General features: G+C 52.1%; 1 protein-coding gene across 4 annotated transcripts in view; it reads right to left on the reverse strand.

Moving 5' to 3' along the window:
- CUNH20orf27 (chromosome unknown C20orf27 homolog) overlaps positions 1–750 on the reverse strand; it is a 14,096-nt gene that overhangs the window by 1,934 nt on the left and 11,412 nt on the right. For 2 of the 4 annotated variants that reach the window (XM_004634262.2, XM_023718649.1), the window contains exon 4: positions 3–141. In XM_004634262.2, the coding sequence (XP_004634319.1) occupies positions 3–141 (139 nt within the window). The remainder of the gene's footprint in view (positions 1–2; positions 142–750) is intronic. The other 2 variants (XM_023718651.1, XM_023718650.1) reach the window with 2 other exon arrangements.

The following is a 750-nucleotide window of genomic DNA, read 5'->3' on the forward strand; positions in this document are numbered from 1 at the left end:
ACCTTCAGGGACAGGCACAACACTGAGGAGCTTGAGGTGCAGGCTGGGAATGGGCGTCTCCCGGATGTCCTTGCTCAGCCTACGCACTGGGGGTACAGTGAAGGTAATCTCATATTTGTGCAGGATCTTCAGGAAGCCCACCTGCAGCAAGAAGGGTGATGGGAGAGGCGCCTTCACGTACTGCTTCATCCAGGGTCGTGTGGGCCATGCCACCCTCCTTTGAGCCTTGTTAGTCCAGAACCTGTTTCCTTGAGAGTCACTCCAGCTGACCCAAACCCTTACCTGATGGCTCTAGCCTCTCTGACAGTGGCCCTTCCCTCTGATGGACACCCAATCCTCAGCATTGTTTCAGAGGCCCCATGGTCCTTAGGGGCATATTTTACAGATAAGAACATGAAAGCCAGGAAATGACTGGCTGTAGGCCACATTGTGCGACCAGAGGGAAGTCTTCCCTAGACCCCTTGGCCTTTCCTGCCATGTGTGGCACCCAGCAGCTCACCATCCACAGCCCATAGAGAGGCTCAGAGTCCCATGGTACAGGTCATCCACCTGCTCCCACCACTGTCAGAGCCAATAACCCAGGAACAGAGTGCAGGACACTGGTGCTGACTCACATGGAGAAAACAGATTAACACAGCATGGGATGAGATTGGATGGAATTAAGATAAATGGACACCAGGCTGAGATCTAGCTCAGTGATACAGCTGGGGTTAGTATATATACATATGCTAAAGAAACAGTAAAGGAAAA

This window comes from Octodon degus, unplaced genomic scaffold (assembly GCF_000260255.1).
Source record: "Octodon degus isolate 3935 unplaced genomic scaffold, OctDeg1.0 scaffold00060, whole genome shotgun sequence".
Classification (NCBI taxonomy): Eukaryota; Metazoa; Chordata; class Mammalia; order Rodentia; family Octodontidae; genus Octodon; species Octodon degus.